At 39.3% G+C, this 22,393-nt stretch overlaps 2 protein-coding genes across 2 annotated transcripts in view; one reads left to right on the forward strand and one right to left on the reverse strand.

Annotated features, from left to right (window-relative positions):
• LOC117457632 (dicarboxylate carrier UCP2-like) overlaps window positions 1-18,268 on the forward strand; it is a 41,720-nt gene extending 23,452 nt beyond the window's left edge. Inside the window, exons 3-6 of the mRNA XM_034097815.1 lie at window positions 12,968-13,171; window positions 17,445-17,546; window positions 17,637-17,817; window positions 17,921-18,268. Of these exons, the coding sequence (XP_033953706.1) occupies window positions 12,968-13,171; window positions 17,445-17,546; window positions 17,637-17,817; window positions 17,921-18,035 (602 nt within the window). The 3' untranslated portion in view covers window positions 18,036-18,268. The remainder of the gene's footprint in view (window positions 1-12,967; window positions 13,172-17,444; window positions 17,547-17,636; window positions 17,818-17,920) is intronic.
• A 2,354-nt stretch (window positions 18,269-20,622) lies between these two features.
• Window positions 20,623-22,069, reverse strand: LOC117456993 (vacuolar protein sorting-associated protein 37D-like). The gene is made up of 4 exons (XM_034096867.1): window positions 21,986-22,069; window positions 21,746-21,917; window positions 21,591-21,664; window positions 20,623-21,237 (listed from the first exon to the last, which is right to left on the reverse strand). The coding sequence occupies exons 1-4, from the start codon at window positions 22,067-22,069 to the stop codon at window positions 20,821-20,823; spliced, it is 747 nt and encodes a 248-aa protein (XP_033952758.1). The 3' UTR covers window positions 20,623-20,820.
• Window positions 22,070-22,393: the final 324 nt, after the last annotated feature.

Below are 22,393 nucleotides of genomic sequence, written 5' to 3' on the forward strand. Positions count from 1 at the left end.
AATTGTGTGATATACGAAATGATTTCAAATAAACACCACTGCAGATTTAACTGTTACACATGTGATGTAACGCAAATGTTCCAACTTGGGATCAATAAGTATACTTATCTTAAGCGGATCGATGGCTACTGCCATATTTGCAAAATGTGCCTATGAACCTTGACAAGTGCATGTTTCAGGCTTATCAATTAATGTAATGTTATCAATTAACAACAGGAGGGGTCACAAACATAAGTCAGCTGTTAAAAAAGCTCTTCTGACCTTAGCTGGCGTGTGGGTATATATATTAATACTGCCCATTATGGGCACCAGCAATTTTCACCCATTTATTAATTATATGTTTTAAATGTGAGTGTTTCCTGTCCCCTAAACCTCCAGGGATGTACACAGTTTAATACTGGCAACTTCTTATGGGAAATACGAAAACGTTTTTAAAACTACAACTCCCAGTAGAGACGTGCCATAGAAACATGTTGCGAAACAGAATAGCCAGCATGTGTAGTTCTGGGGACGGGGTGGGGGAGGGGGGGGGGCGCGGTGGACCCGTTCAAATCCAGTTTTGAACAGTCTGCCGTGGTTCCATCCCATTTCAAGTGCTGTTCGAGGCTCGGTAACCCTCGGAGCACACTCTCCAATCACAGAGCTTGAGGACTATCACGGGGTTTGTCAAACAGAGCACATGGTGTAGTCCAAACGATAGCTGGGGATTTGGGTAGTGTAGTGTCTTCATTGCCTTTAAGGGCAGTTGACACAAACGAATGCCGTGCTTCCATGAGCGTCCATAGAAGCACATGGACATCCCGGAAAGCTGAAAATGGACGCTAAGGGCCCCCCCCTTGCGTTGAAAATGGACGCTAAGGCCCCCCCCCTCGCGTGAAAATGGACGCTAAGGCCCCCCCCCTTGCGTTGGAAAAAGCCGGCAGGGGACTTGACATAACGTCAACATAGGCCGACCTGGGAGTGAGGATGTGTTGACCATACATGCCTTTATGTCAATGGCGGTTATATAATGTTGTATACCGTTTTTTCTTCAACAAGTTTTGAAAAACTTTTAAAGAATTAGTTGTTCCGTTGGGTGCTCCAGTCCAGAAACGAATGCAGTTTGTATGCCGGGTTCAGACACCTACAGCCGAAGATATGCTTCAGTCTCCTCTGTCTTGAAGGCATTCTTAAGCACATAAATGTAACATTAGGCTATGCTTAAAATAACCAAACGATTATTACATTAACTAATTTGAACAGTAATTCACATCATCATCATCTCATAACAAAATAAGCTAAGGCAACTACTTGCATTCAGTGACTTGATTTTTTAAATGAAAACCAGGGATATCTTTTGTTTTGCGGTCCATATCTCATTAAAAATATCTAATGTTAGTAACTATTAAAGAAAGAATGGGGACAATTCTGTGTTAATGTAGTTTGACCATTGTAACTGCTGTGCAGACATACTGATAAAATAGGGCTTCTAACTAATTACCTTAAATAAAATCACTAATTAATTAAACCAGTTCAATACGCATTATTCTTATTCTTATCATTCTTTATGAGCGCAGTAACGGTAAGGTATCTAATTACTTATTTATCTAGTATTCCATCACAAATAACAGAGATGGTTAAACTGAAGTAGAGACATGGCAGAAATCCTACAATGAAGCAGGACAGTGAAGGGGAAGTCTCTTTTGAAGAGGGTTTTAATAGTTTAAAGATCTTAATGCCCCCTTGATCATATCTTTTTTTTAAAAGACTGTTTCTCTAAAAGGCAGGTTTTGTGATTTTTAAGACTTTTTACAGACACCGCAGATTTGTGTGTAATTCTCTCACAAAGGAACAGTAAGTCTCTTACTTTTTGATAGCGTTTTTATGTATGACAACTTTACAACTGGTAGAAAGTTAAGTACTTTTTCTGAGCAGATTTTCTTTAAGACTGTGACTCTTAACACACCAACCCCCGAGAGCCAGACATACTCATCCCCTTTTTTTTCTTGAAACTGACGTGCTGCCCGTTTTACAAACAAGTTATGTTTATGCTTCTTCATCCTCTGAATGTTCCTCCCCCGTCCCTCTTCACAACAACAATCAAGGTGGATCTGTGAAATGAAACACCTCTTCCCAAAGCCTGACTACCCTATTGAGGGCATGCGTCTAGGGCAGTAGGGTCTAAATCGATGGGCCAGATATACTAACATGCAGAACGTACGGTATGTTTGAAAAAGACTAACCATTTATCCAGTTCAAGCTGTCTTTAAGATGTGACATAGCGCTCTGACTATTTCCCGTAAAATCGTGACAAACTATTACTTGTTCTTACATTTGACCTCTTGCTGCTTGGTTGAAAATGATAGATGAAAAAGAACTTTTTTAAAAAGAGTCAAACCACAAATGTTTTAAGATTGTTACAAAATGTAAAAAATAAAAAAGGTCTGGAGACAAAATTATTTCAGGTGACTCTGGCTTTATTAGGACAAACATATAATACAAATAGGTTAGGGGTTAAATATAACCATCGTGGACTTAATAGTCTAACAAAATACTTTTATCTGAATACATTTGTTCTTTTTAAGAGCACTTTTTGAAATTATTTATTTATTATTTCAGTGGAACAATCCAGTGTTTGTTAACATTAACGCTTTTTCTCTTTTTTATTGTGTTACTAAGATACTTTTAAACACACTTTGGTGTATGCAACACTTGTTCAGATAAACAAGGTTTTTTCTTTTCTGATAAACTTACATATTTTAGTTATTTTATGTTACCAAGATACTTTGAGATACACCCTGATGTACGCAACACTTAACAAAGGGTATAATATGAAGTAGTTGGTAAGGAAGGGGTTTTTCTTTAAGGGTGCAAAACTTTAGAACAGGGTAAAATATTCATTAATTTGTATTGAATTGAGTTTTCTTTTTTTTCTTTTCAACATACTATATGACTTTTACATATTTCTGACGTACTATACTTTTTTGACTTTTTTCTGTAGAATCTTGACAAAACTATTACTTGTTCTTAAATGATGACCTATTGCTGGAGATGAGATGAAAAGCTACAACGCTTAAAGAACTTTTTTTTTCTAAAAACTCTCAATTCTACACTGACTCCCCCCCACTCAACGCAATAAGTCCCACCCCACTCAGCAAATCACCTAAACGAAGGACCCCACCAAGACGACCGTTGAAAACTAGCCATGGATCTGAGAAAAACCAAGTCTGATGTAGCCTACCCTTATTATCACCAGGATAATGGATATGGGCTTAATGACTGGATGGTACAAAGTAGGGGAGAGGATGTTCCCGAAGAAGAGCTCTCCTCTATATGTAATAGTATTGTAAACGAAACATTTAAAGTGGTCCTGGAATCTTCATTTTTTCAGAAACATTCTGTAACATTACCGAAGAAATTACACTTACTCTTTTTCTTGTGTTACCAAGATACTTTTAGATACAGTTTGGTGTCTGAAAACTGAAACTGGTTGAATATGAAGTACTTTATAAGGAATTCGGATTCTTTTAAAGGCAGATTTTGGTTTTTTTCTCTTGCCAAGATACTTTTAGACACACTTTGAGGGATGCAAAACCTTAAAACTAGAAAATGAAGTACAGTCTGATTAGATTTTTTCTTAAAGACTGTTTCTCTAAAAGGTAAGTTTGTGATTTTAACAATTTTCCCTGACACTTGGCAGATTTGGGTGTAATTCTCTCACAAAGGAACTGTAAGATACACTTTTTATGTATGCAAAACCTTTTCCACAGTATCGCGCTTTTTCTCTCATTATACTGAAGCAAAGTTCTGCCATTGCTTTTGGTATTTGTTCAACACATTCGCAGCAGTCGGTTAGCGGGAGATGATCTATAAGATTATTATGATCCGGTAATGGCTCTACAACCCATCCTCTAGTTTAAATTTCTTCACTTTGTTTCTTTTTCTTTCACCTTCCTTCTTTTTGTCTTTTTAGTTTTCCGTCCTATGGTCCCTTTTCTTTCATTCGCATTCTGCGTTTGCTTTTAATTTTTCTTCTCTTTTTCATGTTGCTTTTTCTTTTTCTTCGTTTTTCTTTACTTTTTCTATTCTTTTCTGCTAATTGTCGTTTGCGATCTTGGCGAGTGGTATGAGATATACTGTTTCTATAAAGGTTATCTATAATACCATCTTTTAAAGAAAGATATTCTTCATATGTCATGTTATCATGGTCCTCTTTTGTCCTAAAGACTTTACATGGATATGATATAGAGGAGAGCTCTTCTTCGGGGACATCCTCTCCCCCTACTTGTAGCATCCAGTCATTAAGCCCATATCCATTATCCTGGTGATAATAAGGGCAGGCTACATCAGACTTGGTTTTTCTCAGATCCATGGCTAGTTTTTAACGGTCGTCCTTAGTTTATATGATTTGCTGAGTGGGTGGGACATATTGCGTTGAGTGGGAGGCTCTCACCTGTAGAAAGTACTCTGTTTGAGGAGATTCGCTTGGATTCGACTCCTTAATGGCAGTTTGTCATTTGAGGGTATTTCAGTGAAACAAGGCTGTTTTGAACAATTTGGACAGATTTATGCTTAAATTCTCTGGTAAAGTACTGAAAGATACCTTTGTGTATAAAAAGCTGAAAAGTAGATAATGAAGTAGACTTTGTGTCAGTAGATTTCGTTAAGAATCTTTGACAGATTTATGCTTAATTCTCTCAAGAAGGTTACCGAAAGATACACTTTTGTATTAAAAGCTGAAAAGTAGATAACGAAGGACTTTGTGTCAATAGATTTGGTTAAGAATCGGACTCTTAATGGCAGTTTGTCATTTTGAGGGTATTTCAGTAAAACAAGGCTGTTTTGAACATTTGACAGATTTATGCTTAAATTCTCTGAGAAAGTTACCGAAAGATACACTTTTCTTTTTAAAAAAGCTGAAAAGTAGATAATGAAGTGTGCTTTGTGTGTACAGACACACAGAAAACACTGAAAAACACAACAAGAAGGACTGTAATACACATGTATCAGACACGCTCCCCTTGCTATAATGATGACAACAGTTTTTAGATGTAAAAAAACACTATTTTTTTCACACACAAATCAATAGTTATACTGATTGTAGCATCCCCAGGACAGTCTCCAGCATAGAATTCCCCATATTACTGGAGATATCGTGATGGAAGTTTTTCACTTCAGTCAAAATATTCACGTGTATGCTGTTTTCAACACACAGATGCATTACATCTACAAACAGAGCATACAATGAGAGCACATGATACACTTTTGATGTTTGTTTCATTTCTGAGATAATGTTACAGAATGTTTCGGAAAATGAAGATTCCAGGACCACTTTAAATGTTTCGTTTACAATCGTTTCCCAATGACCCAGAATAGTACTGCCAGAACGAACGATATCCAAAATGTCTTCCAGTTTACAAACTTCGGCCATTCTTTTTACACAGGGGTCACTACTCATTCTGTTTTCAATCGTCCCATCACCACACTTATTAAACGGGTAATGACTACATTATGATCAATATATACAGAGCGTTTTGCATAGTAGTTTCCCATTTTTATTTTACGTAAGAAAAAAGTCACTGCATCGAACAAGTCCCTGGCTTCTTCTCCATCCGACTGCTGTTTGTTAGTCTTCTTCTTCTCCATCCAACTCTGTATGGATATTTCAAGTCTCTCCTTGAGGCATCTGCATTTTACAAGCTTGTTGCTGAAGGCTTCCGAAGCGCGCCTGGAAAAGTCATTGTGTACAAATAGTATGTTGAAAATCAAAAAAGAAAACTCAATTCATACAAATTAATGAATATTTTACCCTGTTCTAAAGTTTTGCACCCTTAAAGAAAAACCCCTCCTTACCAACTACTTCATATTATACCCTTTGTTAAGTGTTGCGTACATCAGGGTGTATCTCAAGTATCTTGGTAACATAAAATAACTAAAATATGTAAGTTTATCAGAAAAAAAAAACCTTGTTAACTGAACAAGTGGTTTGCATAACATCAAGTGTGTCTAAAAGTATCTTAGTAACACAAGAAAAGAGAAAAAAGCCTTGATGTCAACACAAACTGTATTTTTTCCACTGAAATAGCGGTAAAAAAAAAAAAAAAAGTGCCTTTAAAGAAAATGTATTCAGACAAAGTATTTTATTTCAAAAAAAAAAAAAAGTGTAAGGTTTTGCCTACATTAAAAAGTGTAATCTTACAGTTCCTTTGTGAGAGAATTACACACAAATCTGCCAAGGTCACGGGAAAATTGTTAAAATCACAAACTTACTTTTAGAGAAACAGTCTTTAAGAAAAATCTAATCGACTGTACTTCATTTTCTAGTTTTAAGTGTTTTGCATCCCTCAAAGTGGTGTCTAAAGTATCCTTGGAGAGAAAAAGCCAAAATCTGCCTTTAAAAGAATCTGAATTCCTTATAAAGTACTTCATATTCAACCAGTTTCAGTTTTCAGACACCAAACTGTATCTAAAAGTATCTTGGTAACACAAGAAAAAGAGTAAGTGTAATTCCTTCGGTAATGTTACAGAATGTTTCTGAAAAATGAAGATTCCAGGACCACTTTAAATGTTTCGTTTACAATACTATTACATATAGAGGAGAGCTCTTCTTCGGGAACATCCTCCCCCTTACTTTGTACCATCCAGTCATTAAGCCCATATCCATTATCCTGGTGATAATAAGGGTAGGCTACATCAAACTTGGTTTTTCTCAGATCCATGGCTAGTTTTCAACGGTCGTCATGGTGGGGTCCTTCGTTTTAGATGATTTGCTGAGTGGGGTGGGACTTATTGCGTTGAGTGGGGGGAGTCAGTGTAGAATTGAGAGTTTTTAGAAAAAAGTTCTTTAAGCGTTGTAGCTTTTTCATCTCATCTCCAGCAATAGGTCATCATTTAAGAACAAGTAATAGTTTTGTCAAGATTCTACAGAAAAAAGTCAAAAAAGTATAGTACGTCAGAAATATGTAAAAAGTCATATAGTATGTTGAAAATCAAAAAAAAAAAGAAAACTCAATTCAATACAAATTAATGAATATTTTAGCCTGTTCTAAAGTTTTGCACCCTTAAAGAAAACCCCTTCCTTACCAACTACTTCATATTATACCCTTTGTTAAGTGTTGCGTACATCAGGGTGTATCTCAAAGTATCTTGGTAACATAAAATAACTAAAATATGTAAGTTTATCAGAAAAGAAAAAACCTTGTTTATCTGAACAAGTGTTGCATACACCAAAGTGTGTTTAAAAGTATCTTAGTAACACAAGAAAAAGAGAAGAAAGCGTTAATGTTAACAAAACACTGGATTGTTCCACTGAAATAATAAATAAATAATTTCAAAAAGTGCTCTTAAAAAGAACAAATGTATTCAGATAAAAGTATTTTGTTAGACTATTAAGTCCACGATGGTTATATTTAACCCCTAACCCATTTGTATTATATGTTTGTTGTCCTAATAAAGCCAGAGTCACCTGAATTAATTTTGTCTCCAGACCTTTTTATTTTTTACATTTTGTAACAATCTTAAAACATTTGTGGTTTGACTCTTTTTAAAAAAAGTTATTTTTCATCTATCATTTTCAACCAAGCAGCAAGAGGTCAAATGTAAGAACAAGTAATAGTTTGTCACGATTTTATGGGAAATAGTCAGAGCGCGATGTCACATCTTAAAGACAGCTTGAACTGGATAAATGGTTAGTCTTTTTCAAACATACCGTACGCATGTTAGTATATCTGGCCCATCGATTTAGACCCTACTGCCCTAGACGCCTGCCCTCAATAGGGTAGTCACGCTTTGGGAAGAGGTGTTTCATTTCACAGATCCACCTTGATTGTTGTTGTGAAGAGGGACGGGGGAGGAACATTCAGAGGATGAAGAAGCATAAACATAACTTGTTTGTAAAACGGACAGCACGTCAGTTTCAAGAAAGATGACACCGTGTTTATGTATGACATGCAAAATATCTTGAAGTCCTACAAAAAAAAAAGGGTACAAGTATATTGTGTTGAAAATATCGCAAAAAGTCGTAATATTGTATAATGTATTAGTTGCATGTTGTATTTTTGCTAGCAATCACTATGTAGTTTTTTCAAAAATATAATGGAAAAAAAAAAGCGAGAAAGACAAAAACAAAATATGTTGAAAAAGGGATGAGTATGTCTGGCTCTCGGGGGGTTGGTGTGTTAAGAGTCACAGTCTTAAAGAAAATCTGCTCAGAAAAAGTACTTAACTTTCTACCAGTTGTAAAGTTGTCATACATAAAAAACGCTATCAAAAAAGTAAGAGACTTACTGTTCCTTTGTGAGAGAATTACACACAAATCTGCCGAGTGTCTGTAAAAAGTCTTAAAAATCACAAAACCTGCCTTTTAGAGAAACAGTATTTTAAAAAAAGATATGATCAAGGGGGCATTAAGATCTTTAAACTATTAAAACCCTCTTCAAAAGAGACTTCCCCTTCACTGTCCTGCTTCATTGTAGGATTTCTGCCATGTCTCTACTTCAGTTTAACCATCTCTGTTATTATGTGATGGAATACTAGATAAATAAGTAATTAGATACCTTACCGTTACTGCGCTCATAAAGAATGATAAGAATAAGAATAATGCGTATTGAACTGGTTTCATTAATTAGTGATTTTATTTAAGGTAATTAGTTAGAAGCCCTATTTTATCAGTATGTCTGCACAGCAGTTACAATGGTCAAACTACATTAACACAGAATTGTCCCCATTCTTTCTTTAATAGTTACTAACATTAGATATTTTTAATGAGATATGGACCGCAAAACAAAAGATATCCCTGGTTTTCATTTAAAAAATCAAGTCACTGAATGCAAATAGTTGCTTATTTTGTTATGATATGATGATGTGAATTACTGTTCAAATTAGTTAATGAAATAATCGTTTGGTTATTTTATGCATAGCCTAATGTTACATTTATGTGCTTAAGAATGCCTTCAAGACAGAGGAGACTGAAGCATATCTTCAGCTGTAGGCGTCTGAACCCGGCATACAAACTGCATTCGTTTCTTGATTGGAGCACCCAACGGATGGCTGTAAGTTGTCACCGGTGTCTCGCTGATTAAATTCATATCAAGACGTCTCTTGGCCATTTTCTCTCGACTTGAAAAATATTTAAGAGTGACGCTGGCTTTTTATTTAGACAGAGGGAGAGGGTGAGGGGCGGGGAAAGTGTGTGTGTGTGTGTGTGTGTGTGTGTGTTCCCCCTCCTTCACCATATGTTTTCTCCCCTCATGTCCTGTCATGTCCTGTTTGCAAAAACAGAGAGGTTTAAATATGTGTTTTTTAGATGCTTTTACTTTTGATTAATTTCATGTTATTTGCAAGTATTTGTAAGTTACACTCGATACTGTATACAGGATTAACCACACAGGAAGTGGTTAGGAGGCGGGATATATATATCCTAGACATATTAATTGATTGAAAACAACGGCATTTTATTTCTCATTTTTTAAATTTAAATTTATTTTTTATTTTATTTTGTAAACCGGAAGCGGGGGCGGGACATCCGCCGGAAGCGGGGGCGGGACATCCGGTCGAACGAGGCGGGACTTCCGGTATAATGAGGCGGGACTTCCGGTTTTCAAAATAAAAAAGGTGGGACTTCCGGTCAAATAAGGCGGGACTTCCGGTCAAAAGGGGGCGGGGCGACCTGTCACTTTTTCTGCATACTAATGAGATTGATATGGCATTTGTACTACTACTTACGCCGGTCTCAGAAAATATTCGTGGTGGCCAAATGGCGGTACTACACTTCCGTTTGGTTGCCAGGCCCGGCCCATTGACTTACATGGGGAAAGAGTGGTCTGTAAATCGTTGGATAATTTTAAACTAAATGAACTACCCAGTATGAACACTTGTATAGCCCTTGTTAAAAACATTCATTCATGTGATGTGACGTGTTCAAACTTCAGTACTACATGAGTTTTATCTTTACCCATGGATGCACAATAAGAATGGACCCATATTGCCTTACTGCCACGGAGCTGTAATAATGGATATATTACACATGTTTGCTGTAATTCATCATTTGTAAAAGATTATACTACATGGGCTGTATGATGTAAATCTTGTATTAAATAAAGTTAATATTACCGACGTAGATTAACGTCCCTGTGAAGCTGACAATTGAGCGGCCCAGACCAAGCAAGGAGGCAGAGGCAGCACGTCCCAAATATAACCCGGTGTGGGCATTTATTACAGCATGAACACAATACACACAGCCTCAATCCTGCTGCTATTCACGTGGGCACAGCCTGCAGCCACCAGGATCTCACACACACTACCAGCCTCAAAACAGACAGGGCAACAGACCCTAAATACACACACTAATCAGCAATTCGACACAGGTGGGGGGGGAGGACACAACACAGGGCACCAGGTGCACACAATCAACAGCCACAGACATGGGGGAAGGGGAACACTTTTAACATGAAACCAGGAAACAGAGACAGACAAACTAGTTACATAAATTACATATATTCCCATGCTTCCTGTGCAATGTTTTTAGTGCTATATTACCCGTAACGGAGGCCGAGATCTATGGGCCCAGAGATCACCTCTGTTACATTTCCTTACCCCTCTCCCCAGGAAATACAATGTCTTAGGAATCTTGGCTTCCTCAGGGGGGGCCGTGAAGTCGAAAAGAAGCTTCCCTTTCTTCCTCTCCATGCGCTCCTGCTGGTTCTGCGGTCTGACGCGCTCTCTCTCCTGACGGACCTTCTCGGCTATCTTTGCCATCCGCATTTTGCGCTTCAGTTTTTCCCCGCTTCTTCCTGCGTCGGAGGTGCCGGTAAGCGTGGAACTCCCCGATGCCTGCACCGGCGCTGGAACCCATCACCTCCCGGACGAACTCCGGAGTTTTGGCAATTATCAAAAGCTGCGACTCCTTTTCTCCAGGTTTCCTTGGTTTGTTATTCTGCTGAGTGTGCACCGCCATCTTTCCAACCGTTCTCAATGCTTTTGCCTTCCTCTCTTCTTCCCTCTGTAACCAGAGCTGCTCCTCTTTCTGCTCTTGCACCAATCTCTGGTTCTCCGCCAGGATCTCTGATGCCTCAGCGGCAGAGCCAGCGCCCGTCGAGCCTCCAGCCAATCTGCCGTCCTGCCTCCGGAGTCTCCGTTCCTCTTCCCGTGCGAACTGCTGCTCACCGGCTGCCTGAAGCTGCAGGAGTGACCTCATCATCTCCCTCAGTTCCTCCATCACTCTCACCTCCTCACTTGGTCAATCCCACTTCTGACACCAATTGTGAAGCTGACAATTGAGCGGCCCAGACCAAGCAAGGAGGCAGAGGCAGCACGTCCCAAATATAACCCGGTGTGGGCATTTATTACAGCATGAACACAATACACACAGCCTCAATCCTGCTGCTGTTCACGTGGGCACAGCCTGCAGCCACCAGGATCTCACACACACTACCAGCCTCAAAACAGACCCTAAATACACACACTAATCAGCAATTCGACACAGGTGGGGGGGGGGGGGGGGAGGACACAACACAGGGCACCAGGTGCACACAATCAACAGCCACAGACATGGGGGAAGGGGAACACTTTTAACATGAAACCAGGAAACAGAGACAGACAAACTAGTTACATAAATTACATATATTCCCATGCTTCCTGTGCAATGTTTTTAGTGCTATATTACCCGTAACGGAGGCCGAGATCTATGGGCCCAGAGATCACCTCCGTTACAGTCCCTGTAGCTTCTTATTGCACTTGCAATATACCATTAAAGGAGTTGAACGTTGCTGTTTGCAATTACTATAATATCACGCAGGGATAAGCCAGAGTTTACAACCTTTGCATGTGGGCAAAACACGTTTTGACCCAGAAGAATTAGCTATACCATATGATATCGCCCGAGGAACTCAGCCGCTAGCTGCTAGCTGCCGCGGCCGCGGCCGCCTCGTTATTCGGTAATATCAAATCCATCATAACAATCCAGAACGCACGGTGCTGTTACGTGTACGTAAATTGAAGTGCTTGATGTGAACGAGCCTTTTGGGGGGCGTGGTTAAATTTGCGCATGCTCTATGAGCGCACATACGGGTACTTCACAGGCATGCTGGCCTGGGTAATCTGTGACGTTTCACTCTCTCAAAAGTTGGGCCATTTTGTCATCATGCGCCAATGAGCAGCTCTCATAGGAATGAATGAGGCCCCGCCTTCCACGCTGTATCCAGTTCTTATTATACATCCATGGTATACACACACATTCAATACGTATACAGTATGGTGGTTTGAACTAGTGGGAGAAATGGCACTGTTTGTCTGTAGCCAATGCCTTGAACCTCGGCAAAAAAGACATTAGAAGCATTAGAAAGTCAAGGTAAACTTGCGGTTAACTTGCGGTCTGCAATGCGTGTCACGCTCGCGCACGCAAGTAAATATACATGCACGTTCATTTTCACAACGCGTCAGACACAAGAAAATATACAGTAATCAGAATTAGAATTCTTTTTTTTTTTGTATAATTTAAAAACAATTATAATGGGACACAGGGTTCGGTCCGGATTGATTTGCAGTTCGGTCCGGAGTTTGAGAAGCCCTGCTTTAGTGCATGTATGGCGAGTTAGACTGCATCATCCTATTACTGATGCTGTAGGATAAATATAACACATTTCTCATCATAAAGCTGGACGTTTGGGCTCGCCATTTACAGAAAGACCGCTCCAGGATGCAGGGCAAAGGTCAAATTCCTGTTTCCGAAAGAGATCTTTTGATCTCAAGGGGCTTTCACCTGGTTAAATAAAGGCTACAAACAAACAATATAAAACCCAGACAGTGCCTAAACACAGTTCTGCTCTCTTAACCCAATAATTCCCAATTTGGGATCTCTATCTATGTGTCGTCCTAATTCAATAAAATATTGAATAATTATCAAAACTGCACCCTTGTTCAGTCTCTAAGCATTGTGTTAACATCTTTGTGTTGCATCAGAGAAAAACAAGCGCCTCTGCTTGTATTACAGATCCAGGAATCGGGACTAGGATAATGGCGGGCTGCACCACCGGGGCGATGGCGGTGACCTTCGCGCAGCCCACTGATGTGGTGAAAATCAGGTTCCAGGCTCAGAGCCGCCTGCTGGAGAGCGGCTCTGTGAAGAGATACAGCAGCACCTTCGACGCCTACAGGACCATCGCCAGGGACGAGGGCGTCAGAGGACTCTGGAAAGGTAACTTGATGTTGGGAAAATGAATTCCTGTTGCAAAGTCAGTGAAAATCCTCAAATGTTAAGCAGCAATGCAGTGATTTTTACATTTTAGAAATCAAGTTAACATCCTCGACCTACATCTTTTGTCAATAATGTTGAACCTGAAAAAAAAAAAAAATGGTTTCTTCCGGGGACCAAAATGGACCAATCCGCGGAGCTCCTCACACACCAGGACCTTTAGCGTACATTTTCAACTAACATCCCATTGACTTGCATAGAGCTCCCTGGTTGGTAATAGACGAGTTGGGATCGCGGAGAGATGCTCTCCGCAGACCCATTCTCACAGCGTTTATAAACCTTTTTCTTACTCAATATCAAGCCACACTTATTGTCAGAGACGTGCACACATAGACTCTAGGTCAGGTGTCGGCAACAGGCGGACCGCGGTCCGGATCCGGACCCAGACGCCGACCTATACGGACCCGGAGCTATAATCAATACATTAATAGGGGATTTTTCGGCGCCTCCCGCTTTTTTAACGCTGATTTGGGTGACTTGTGTAATTCGTGGAGAACCGAAGAGTTTTCGTTTTGGGGGTGGGGGGGACAACTTCTCACTTCACAAAAGAAGAAGAAATCTAGACCGCAAAAATAATTAAACAAGCGAGTACCTGTTTTTCCTGGCCAAGGACAGGTTCCTTGAACACAACACGAGCGTAACGTGTCTTCCGTGTATTCACGTGGTATATAGAGGCTTCTCAATACTCAAATTTCCCCTCCTCTCTCCTCGGTTCCCCTCCTCGGTCCTCCGCTCGCATCTCCTGTGGGCGGGTCTAAGTATCGAGGAGGGGAATCGAGGAGGGGAGTCGAGGAGGGGAAATGTGAGTATTGAGAAGCCTCTTATGTCTCTTCTGAAAGGAGTGCTGAGCACCGGAACGCCGCTCCAGCCCTTAAAATATTGCATATAAGGATAATAATCCATAAAGAGCCGTACACATGCCGCAGTGTTTGCGTGGCTGTGTCTTTAGTTGTAAACACAGTGGCGATCTGTTGTTATTAGCATCTGGTTAGCTAGCTATGCTAACGAATTTAAAGAGCTTTTCTACAACCAGGTGGAAGAGAGCTAAATGTTGAGAGGCTTAAATAACCTCAGCTCAGTGAGGTTAAGGCACACCTTGATATGATCATTATAGTTATTAATGAGACTAAATGAAACAATTGTATAAAATACTATATGACAGTAACAAAAAAGTTGTTAAAAATAACAAGAATAGAGTTTAAAAAGGGGAGTGATTTGTAAAATATCCAAAAAGAAAAATATGCTTACAGTTATGTTTCATATGGATGTTGAGAGATGTATCCATAGATCTCTTAATGTTGCTCTCAAAGTGTACCAGATTGATGCTTTTAACTTCAATATTTTAAGCAAAGGTTGAGTTCAATAATTTGTACGACCCTCGGAGGATGTTGTAAAAATTGAAAGGAAAAAGGTTCCCCACCCCTGCTGTAAATAATAATAAAAACCGTTGATTTTTAACTTAAAGGTGGGGTAGGTAAGTTTCAGAAACCGGCTCGAGATACACTTTTTGTTATATTCCATGGAATGCTCTTAACATCCCGATAGCAATGAATAGCTTAAGTGCTTTGACAAAAAATCCATAAAAAATGTTCATCTGTAGAAGCCTTAATACTGTAAAAAGTACAACTTGACTCCATGATCAGCCCAGATTTACAAACTCCTGGCAGGACAAGCTCAAGCTCAATTCTCACACTGAATTTAAAAAAAGTGAGTGGGGGACTGCAATATAAGAAGGAAAGAAAGAGAAACTTTGAAACTGTTAAATTGTTATGATGTGTAAAGACTGATATTGTTCTATAATCGGCTGAAACTGTTAAGTCATGATGTGAAACGGTTAACAAAGAAAAAGGGACACTCAAGCTGCTGCTACACTTTATTTTTATTTATCTAAAATTAAGCACTTTTAAGATGCACATATTTTCAAAAGCTATTTTATTTATTTTCTCTATTTTATTTGTAAATGCAGCCCGAGAGGAACATTACACATATCCACAGTATTTAATGTTAATTGACAATAAATATTGTTGTTTTTGAATTGTACTTTATTTGATTGTCAGTCAGTTGTTGATTATGCAGACGTTGATAAAGCTACAGGTCACTTCAATATCACACTAATTCATGAAGCAAGTTAGAAATGTTGATGTTCCGGACCTTTGCATGGGGACATTTTCTCTAACTGGACCTCGTTGAATTTTAGTTGAAGACCCCTGCTCAAGGTAGTGCTTGAGCACCTGCCCGTTTAGCCCTCTGGACAGCAATGTGCCCTTTAGAAAGTTCGTTTTTTACAGTTTTTTATTTTATTTGTTTACAGTGTACTGTATGTGGCTCATGGTAACATCGATCAATTCTGGATTAAAAGCTTCTAATATATACAGCAATGCCCCAAATGCGCGTTGTAATTTTGTCAAACATCCCCACACGTGCCCCGCTGCACTCCCGTGTACCCTGGCTGCAGCCACTCCCTTCCCTGCTCTCAACGTGAACGCGCAGCGCGCAGAGTCAGTCAGTCAGACAGGCCACGGCGGGTGTGTGGTGCAGCAGCACGATTAAAAGTGCCCTAGTGACGACCAAGTAAGTAACCACCAGGTAACAAATACAACGAGTGTATTGTTTAGTACCCTAAATCAGATGCCAAACTAAACTATAACTTCACTTATTTTCTTGCATCCATCCATTTAGTCTCGTTGTGCACTTTTGAAAATAGCAGATCTACACGCTCACAATGCGTCATTATGCTAGGGCTGAAGTGATTAAATGTATGTTTTGTAATAATCAAAATCTACATAGTAACTAACTAAAGTTTTCAAATAATTGTAGTGGAGTAAAAGTAGAATATTTGCATCTGAGATCAGTAGTGGAGTAGAAGTAAATGTATTGAAAATGGGAAATACTCAAGTAAGAGCAGAGCAGTACATTGATTTAGCTCATTTGCATTTACCACTTGTAGAATAATGCCAAGAAGAGACAGGATAAGAAAAGAAAAACAAAGAGAGCTACAGCAAGCAGCCCGGGGAAGCAGCTCTCTGCTCTCCTGGGTAAAGCAGCCTGAGCCTACCAGCAAGGAAGATGAGGATGCAGATGTGCCTGATGAACCCTTACCCATCATCAATGATTAAGATGAAGAAGAAAGGTCAGAGTCATGTTAAGGGACAAACTGTCTGTCTAGAGCCCTTTCATGCTCAGATTTGAACTGTGATAATAATAGTAGTAATAATAATAAATAATATAATTTTATTGAGAGGCCCACAATTTATTTTAACCACACCAAGTGCTTTGGTGATACTAAATCAGACATGAAGCTACTTGCCAAATGACAAAAAAACAACAACTATGTGGTAGGGTGTTGAATTTTGGCCATGACAGTTAAAGTCTGGTGAGTCTTAATGTTGTCATGCATTGCATTGCCTTACCCAAATAATTGAAATAAACATCATATTCTATATTGTTTGTATTCTAGGCAGCTACAGCAGGCTCAGGGAAGCAGCCCCCTGCTGTCCTGCAATAGTCCATCTAAGATGAGGGAGACAAATCCATAGAAAATATCTCTGAGTCAGACACAGATGAAGCAGAAATGTCAGAGTCCAGTCAGAGCAGCACCATGTTCAGAAACAGTGCTCTCTGATGATGACCAAAATGAGGGAGAGATGGAAGGAGTAACCAAAAACCGAAAAGAAACTAACAAAATCCGCCATTATCCGGCAAATTTTCAGAGCACACTGAGCTCACAGTGACAAAAGTGAATACCGGTAAATACACATACTTTACAGAGATGCTGTATGAGAAACAAATGTCAGTTTGGAAAATAGCACGATATAAATCTATTTTAGTAGACCTCAACAATGGAATTATGATGGCCATGAGTCGACATGGGACCTTTAAAGGGGGACCTTAGTCATTTTACACATCAACATTTGTTTGCAGACCTTGAAAAGAAATATAGCAAATGTGAAAATATGAAATGTGAATTAATGTGAAAAGTGCTATAATCCTGTTGTTGCTAAAACTTGATAAATAGCCTCAAGCGATTTAATTTGAGACAAATAAACCTAGCGGTGTGGAGTTGGAAAGTAAAGAGCTTTTCGACTTGCACAACACACAGTAGTCAGCAGTTGGAGTTGCATTGTGGGTAATATTGAAGCCAGGAAATGACAAGGAGAATGTGTAAATTAAAATCAAAAGATATATCTTAATCTAAAATCTTGAACTGTCTTTTCAGGTGCCTTGCCAAACATAACTCGTAATGCCATCGTCAACTGCTCCGAGCTGGTGACGTATGACATCATCAAAGAGCTCATCCTGAAGAACAAGCTGATGACAGGTCAGTCCTGACACTTAACATGACTCCTCAGCATTTCCGACACTTTATATCACTTACTGTGGTCCCTAAAGAACACTTTGTTTCCAACAGACAACATGCCGTGTCACTTTGTAGCCGGCTTCGCAGCAGGTTTCTGTACCACCATTGTAGCGTCTCCCGTGGATGTGGTGAAAACACGCTTCATGAATTCAACGCCTGGGAAGTACAGCGGGGCGATGAACTGTGCTTTAACCATGCTGATGAAAGAGGGACCCACAGCTTTCTATAAGGGGTATGTAACACAGCATGCCAGATTCAGTAGTACAAATGTTTGACAGAGCAAAAAGTCAATGTAAACCGCCATTTTTGTTTTTATTCCTCTGATTCCTTTTTAGATTTGTGCCCTCGTTTCTTCGTCTGGGTTCCTGGAACATTGTGATGTTTGTGAGCTTCGAGCAGATTAAGAGAGGTGTCATGAGATTTCAACAGTCCATGGAGCCTTCACTCTGACCTGTCTGACAGCTGGTTGGCATTGGACTAGTGTTGTGTGGCAAAGCCAGGAGCGTTTGTATCAAGCAGCTCCTGCTAAACAGAGAAAATATGTTTTCTGCTGCTGGTCAGACCTGCTTTCTCTCAGGGATTAAACGGCACAAGTGTCTTCTTAAAAAATAACTGCAGGGAAGATCCTTTTGGATTGTTACTGACTTGTTATTCAAATAGATCTTTTCTAGCAATGTTACTAAACATTTTAAAAATGGCGAACAAGGCCTATTTCCTTAGTCCAGTGTGGTGTTGATGCGGGGCCTGTCATCGTTACAGCTTTCTATTCAGAACTTTTTTAAAGTGTCTCGTTGGGTTTTGTAAATTATATTCTATTTTTCATGCGAAGAGATTTTTTTTTACATTTTTTAGGTATTAGGGTTTCAAGGAGTTTTTTTTTTTTAAATAGATTTATTTGTGCAATTAATCAATTAAAGGTGGGGTAGGTAATTTGGAGAAACCAGCTCGAGTGCACTAGAATTTGAAAATACACAGCCGGAAAAAATCTGCCACTTCCTTACAGAGCCCCTCCTCTATGGGATTAGTTTTGTATCATAAAGATAAAGCAACACTTTCTCAGAATATAAATTTATTTTATTTCAATTGACTGGTTGATTGGTTGATATTCAATTTATCGTTTCAGCTCTAATAAAAATGAGACAGTTGTTTGGTGTATTCTGCCAATGTCACTTCTAGGTTTTGGAAGGAAAGGACCACTAAAAAAAAGACCTCAAATATCTATATACTTATATATAGTTTATATAATAAGAGAGTATGATATTGGAAAGGTATAATGTTGAATCAGTGAAATAATCCTCAAGTTAAATACAGTATGAATGGGAAAAACATTTTGATTGTGCATTTACCTACAGAGATTTATTACATGACAACCCCCGCTAAGTATCACTCCATACCTGCTCTACTACCGGATGCTGTTATGGATACTCTTCTGTATAATCTGCTATACAAGTGACCATTCTGGGGGACAATGCAGAGATAACCCACCTCCTAACCTAGAGATACGAGTCAAAGCTGAGGACTCAGGCTCTTTATATCAGCTGTGTTTACATTCAGTATATGCTTTAAATGTATGGTGCCATGTGTTACTTGTGTACACTAATTCAATGTAATATACATTTTGTGTATGCTTCAACGAGGGCAGCTTTTGCATTTTAATAATTATCATATTAAATCTTCACACTGTTTGTTTTTTCCGTGCAGAAATAACCAGGTTTTCTATGAAGCGATGCAGAGACACGCAGGTGAAAGAGCCCAATAGCACAAAACAATCAGCTGACAGACAAGAAAATTGCCCAATTTGAGTCTTGCTGGACAAAAGAGGCTGCTGACAAAGATGTAACTAAAGTCTGTGAAGTAACAAAAGCCTCTGAACACGCTCCACCTTGCTAATCACCTGCTGTAGTGCCAGCAAGGTTTCTCCATGGTTGAATTGGTATGGCAAGCTCAGCTGGCCCATGGCTAACCCTCACAGCACTAAGGCAAGTTGATAGGGATCAAACATACTGAGATATGCAACAAGGGACGAGTTCTATAATATGACCTTTGGCCTTCATGAAGAGACTGCAGGTTAATGTTAGGATGAATAAAGTGTTGCTAATGCTCCTTTGCTGACCTTGGCAGGAGTCTCTGCACACATACCATCAGAGATATCGAGTGTCAGGTGAGCAGTTCAAGTTCAGTGAACAACAGTGAGCAACATTTTTCTAACTCGAGGAAACACAAATATGTTCTAACCTTTGTTATGTTGAACACATTTTCTTTGTGTGCAATCAGCTGTTAAAAAAGCGGTTGTCATCCTGCTGAACCGGTTTGGTTGATTTAAGATGATGATTATGATCTCTTCACTACCTCCTACAGATAAAGGTGCCACAGTGTGTTACAGATTTAAGGTGTGCTTTTATTGTATTGAAATATCGTTTCATTTAGTGTCTCTGTGGGGGGATGGAATAATTCATGATCTTCAAAGCAACCTAGAAATGATAAATATGTGATCAAATGTAATCACAGAATTTGCACAAAACATTTTTGCAACTTCTAACTACTTACAATTTAAAGTTACGCGGTAAAATAATTGCATCCTTTTGATTTCTGTTGTAATGACAGTCTTAAGTGTGAGTTTAAGATGTCAAAATGTTGTCTACCTTAACAAACAGGCCAGACTTCTCTGTCCATCAGCGTTTATTTATATCTTCACATGAAAAACTTTCAATCACCTAAATATAATACTTAAAGACAGCCATAGATGAATTGATCTTAAGTAAAATGAGTATAGTTTAGTAAGTAACAGTGTATAATACTCCCTTACAAATACAATTATTGCATTCAAAAGTTTGAATAAATAAATGTATAACATTATTATTAAGCTGGTAAAGGATAAGCTCTTTGTATACCAGGTAGCTTGTCAACTTTATTGAGAGATCAATATAATGTATCATTACCTTTTAAGGGTACATTCATTATAAATATAACCATGTTTTGTATTATTAATCTGACTAATAATCTTTAAATCACAAAATAAATGTGAGGCAGAAGAAATTTGGAAAACGCAAGTAAAGCCCCTTTAAAATCGTACTTAAGTAAAGCACTTTACTGAATTCACTTAGTTACTCCACCGTTTAGTGAAGACACAACCTATTCGGGGAAATATGGAATATCTTTTTAAATCCAAGGCTTGATCAACTTTACCCACTATCTTGAATGAAGTGAAAACCTGTATCTGAGTCAGGATTAGACTTCATTGTGGTGCCTGTTGATGCCTCCTCTTCTGAACCTTCAGAGGCGGAAGACGGACAGGTCTTGTGGGCCATCTGGGGCCTCGTCCGTGCACTCGAGGACGTAGAGACACATTGTAATCATGACAAAGCGGTAAATGTTGTAGACGGTGAGCCGTGTTCACATGGAGGCCAAAGGGGAGCAGGAATGGAGGGTGGCAGCAGGCTGGTAAGACAACAGCTGTGGTGAGACTGCAGAGGCAGGTGTTGGGAGTGCCAGGGTGCATCTCACCAAGCCATTGTGTTGATTCCAATTCAATAACTTCCTGCAGCTTCTTCACCAGAACCATCCTGATGTGTTGGGCTTTCCGTGAGCCCAGAAAGGAATTCAGGAAACCTGCCAGCAACGTATTCCCCTCATCAAACCTCTGACACAGCATCTGTTAAGAGAAGTATCTCATTATTTCCAAACAAACAATGGGTATCATGTTACCCCAGCTAAGACATCTCCTTTGCTTCTACAAAATAAATATTGGCCTCTAAAGACTGAAAAAAACTAGGGTGACACACAAACACAGCAGCAGTTCAAACGTTTAGTGTGTTTGTACAGAGTAGGAGTTATGAACTCTTATTTTCTCAAAATGCTTGTCTTTTTGTAAAGTGTATTTGCAGAAGAGACCCATAATGGTATTATTTATGTGTATTGACACACATTATTGACATGTTAATTGAATATGTGTCTTATGTGAACAATCGGAAAGAAAATATACCAGAGACTGAGGTCAATGCTTACCTCACACTCCTCCTCTGCATGGTTTACTTTTTTTAGGAGACTCCACTGAGCACAATGCAAACTGGATTTTTCTGCTGCAAATGTAGGAAATGAAAACAAATTAGGCACACCGTTTAAAAAACTAAACTAAAAACAACACAAATACAGAGTCTCACCAAGTTGTTCTTGTTTGGCCTGGATGATGCTTTGAAGGTTTTCCAGTTCGTTGTACTTCATTGCAAGTAGCAACTTAGCATCTCTAAATTTAGGTTTTTTAGAAAGAGCGACTTTGGCTGTTTTCTGATTGGAAAGCAGCATCTTCTCTGCAGCACTCTGCAGCCCCTGAACCTGGAATGACCAAAGATAGTTCAAACACTACATCGAAAGTTTTATTTTACATTTCGTGAATGTCCCACCTTATCGCTGATGTGTCTTATTCTGTCTTCATCCTTCAGCAGCTCGCGCAGCTCTCTGGTCCTCAGAGCGGCAAAGTGAGACATGATGCACGCGGGATGCTCTCTGCTTCTTCAGTTAACTTTGCTCCCTGTTTGTTCCACGTGCATCCTGTCGGGGCGCTATGGGAGCTGCTAATGCTGCGTTTAAGGGCTGTCGGGAAACTAGACAGTTAGAAGAACCATAGACAAATACAGATGACATATTTTAGGTTTCCCGTAATGGTTTCAGAAATGTCGTCGTGGGAGAAAACATACGGTGGTAATAGTCTGAAGTTTTGTTGACATCCTCAATCACACTTCAGTCTAGGATTGTAGGCCTATTTGTGTTCATGGTGTGTCTCGATGTAGCCTACTGTCTAGCCTAGACAA

The sequence above is a fragment of the Pseudochaenichthys georgianus genome, chromosome 13 (assembly GCF_902827115.2).
Source record: "Pseudochaenichthys georgianus chromosome 13, fPseGeo1.2, whole genome shotgun sequence".
In the NCBI taxonomy this organism is placed as follows: Eukaryota; Metazoa; Chordata; class Actinopteri; order Perciformes; family Channichthyidae; genus Pseudochaenichthys; species Pseudochaenichthys georgianus.

What these genes read in the sequence shown, in the direction of transcription:
- LOC117456993 (XM_034096867.1), bottom strand. Translation starts at nt 22,069, where the DNA reads ATGTCTCACTTTGCCGCTCTGAGGACCAGAGAGCTGCGCGAGCTGCTG. An exon ending in TAAGACACATCAGCGATAAG is followed by an intron (nt 21,918 to 21,985) that starts GTGGGACATTCA and finishes TGGTCATTCCAG; the next exon opens with GTTCAGGGGCTGCAGAGTGC. An exon ending in ATGCAGAGGAGGAGTGTGAG is followed by an intron (nt 21,238 to 21,590) that starts GTAAGCATTGAC and finishes TTCTCTTAACAG; the next exon opens with ATGCTGTGTCAGAGGTTTGA.